The sequence below is a fragment of the Pteropus alecto genome, unplaced genomic scaffold (assembly GCF_000325575.1).
Source record: "Pteropus alecto unplaced genomic scaffold, ASM32557v1 scaffold214, whole genome shotgun sequence".
Taxonomy (NCBI): domain Eukaryota; kingdom Metazoa; phylum Chordata; class Mammalia; order Chiroptera; family Pteropodidae; genus Pteropus; species Pteropus alecto.
In genome coordinates, this window is record NW_006435787.1 from 285,286 (window position 1) to 286,635 (window position 1,350).

The window sequence follows — 1,350 nt, forward strand, 5'->3', positions numbered from 1 at the left end:
GGGTGATGCCTGAGGACGAGGGGCTCAGTGACAGATCTCCAAGGAGCAGGCAGAGCCCCATGGAGGGGCAGAGGAGAAGACGTGAGACCGAGAGTCCGTGGGCTCCAGGCGAGGCCATGCTTACCTAGAACCTGGCCGTCGGTGCCCAAGTCCACAGAGGTGCTGTAGGCTGCCAGGCCCCTGCGGGAAGGGCAGAGCCAAGGCTCAGCCGGGGACCAGCCCCAGCCCACCACCCCTGCCCTCCCCGCCGGGCGCCTTTCCTGGCCTACCCTTTGGGGCACTTGATGTTGGGTGGGTCGCTCAGGAACCAGGGAAGGTACTGGCGGAACTGCTCCGCCGAGGGCCGGACAGGGCCGAGCGTGAAGCCCATGCAGTTCTTCAAGCAGGCCAGGGAGCCTGCAAGACAGCGGGGACTCCAGACAGCCACCCCGGGGCCGCCTGCCCTCCCGCTGCCGCTCCCTGCCCCTGGCAGGCGGAGGCCCGCATGCCCCGCGTGCCTCTCCAGCTGCAGGCCTCTCCCCTCCAGCCGCCGACAGCCAGCCGAGGGAGGGGAGTATGGAGCACAGAAGCAGCCCTCCGGGGCGTGTCCACTCACTCACAAACATGTGCCACCTCAGCTCACTCCCCTTCCCGCTGCCCGCAAGAGCCAGTGTGCCTGGGGAGCATAGCACAGCTCAGGAGGACACGGGTGCGTGAGTGCCCAGCGCTCAGCCGAACAGCACCCCGTTTGGCCCAGCTACTCACACGTGCTCTGAGCCAGTGCCCCCGCCCCAAACGACCACGCAGGAGGGCGCGAGGGGCCAAGCGAGCCTTGGCAGTCCTCGCCTTCCCCGTGCCTCAGTTTTCCCAGCCGCGGCGGGCCACGGGCCCCCGGGGCCTCTCACTCACTGACAGTTGAGGGGCAGAACTCGTCCTTATTGGGGCCAAACGCATAAATGCGGCAGCAGGAGGGCGGCGTCAGCCAGTCGATGAAGTCGTCCACCCATGAGGAGGCAGGGATGGCCAAGTAAGACCTGAGGGTTGTGGGACAGGAGGTCAGGGCTGGACCAGCGGGCAGGTGGTGGGGCCTTCCGGGGGCCCGACCTCCACCCTGGGCCTCCCGGGCACAGGGCAGCAGATGGGTGGCAGGTTGGGGCAGAGAGGCAGCAAGGGATACCAGAAAGAGTGAGCACAGCCGGGGTCGTGGGCAGGGCACTCACTGCTCAGGAAACTTGGTGGCATGCTGGATCTTCTGCGACAAGGAGGAGCTGTCGCAGCCAGCGCTGGAGCAGATGCTGTTCATGCCCTCCGTGCTCGAGAAGTTGAAGCCCCCGGTGGTGACAAAGTACACCGGGGCCCCCACCTCCAGGT

At 67.1% G+C, this 1,350-nt stretch overlaps 1 protein-coding gene across 1 annotated transcript in view; it reads right to left on the bottom strand.

The window, feature by feature from the left end:
• Positions 1–1,350, bottom strand: part of NPC1L1 (NPC1 like intracellular cholesterol transporter 1) — a 15,006-nt gene that overhangs the window by 2,591 nt on the left and 11,065 nt on the right. Inside the window, exons 12-15 of the mRNA XM_025046510.1 lie at positions 1,200–1,342; positions 889–1,013; positions 270–396; positions 125–180 (exon numbers count right to left, since the gene is read on the bottom strand). Coding sequence (XP_024902278.1) covers positions 125–180; positions 270–396; positions 889–1,013; positions 1,200–1,342 — 451 coding nt within the window. The remainder of the gene's footprint in view (positions 1–124; positions 181–269; positions 397–888; positions 1,014–1,199; positions 1,343–1,350) is intronic.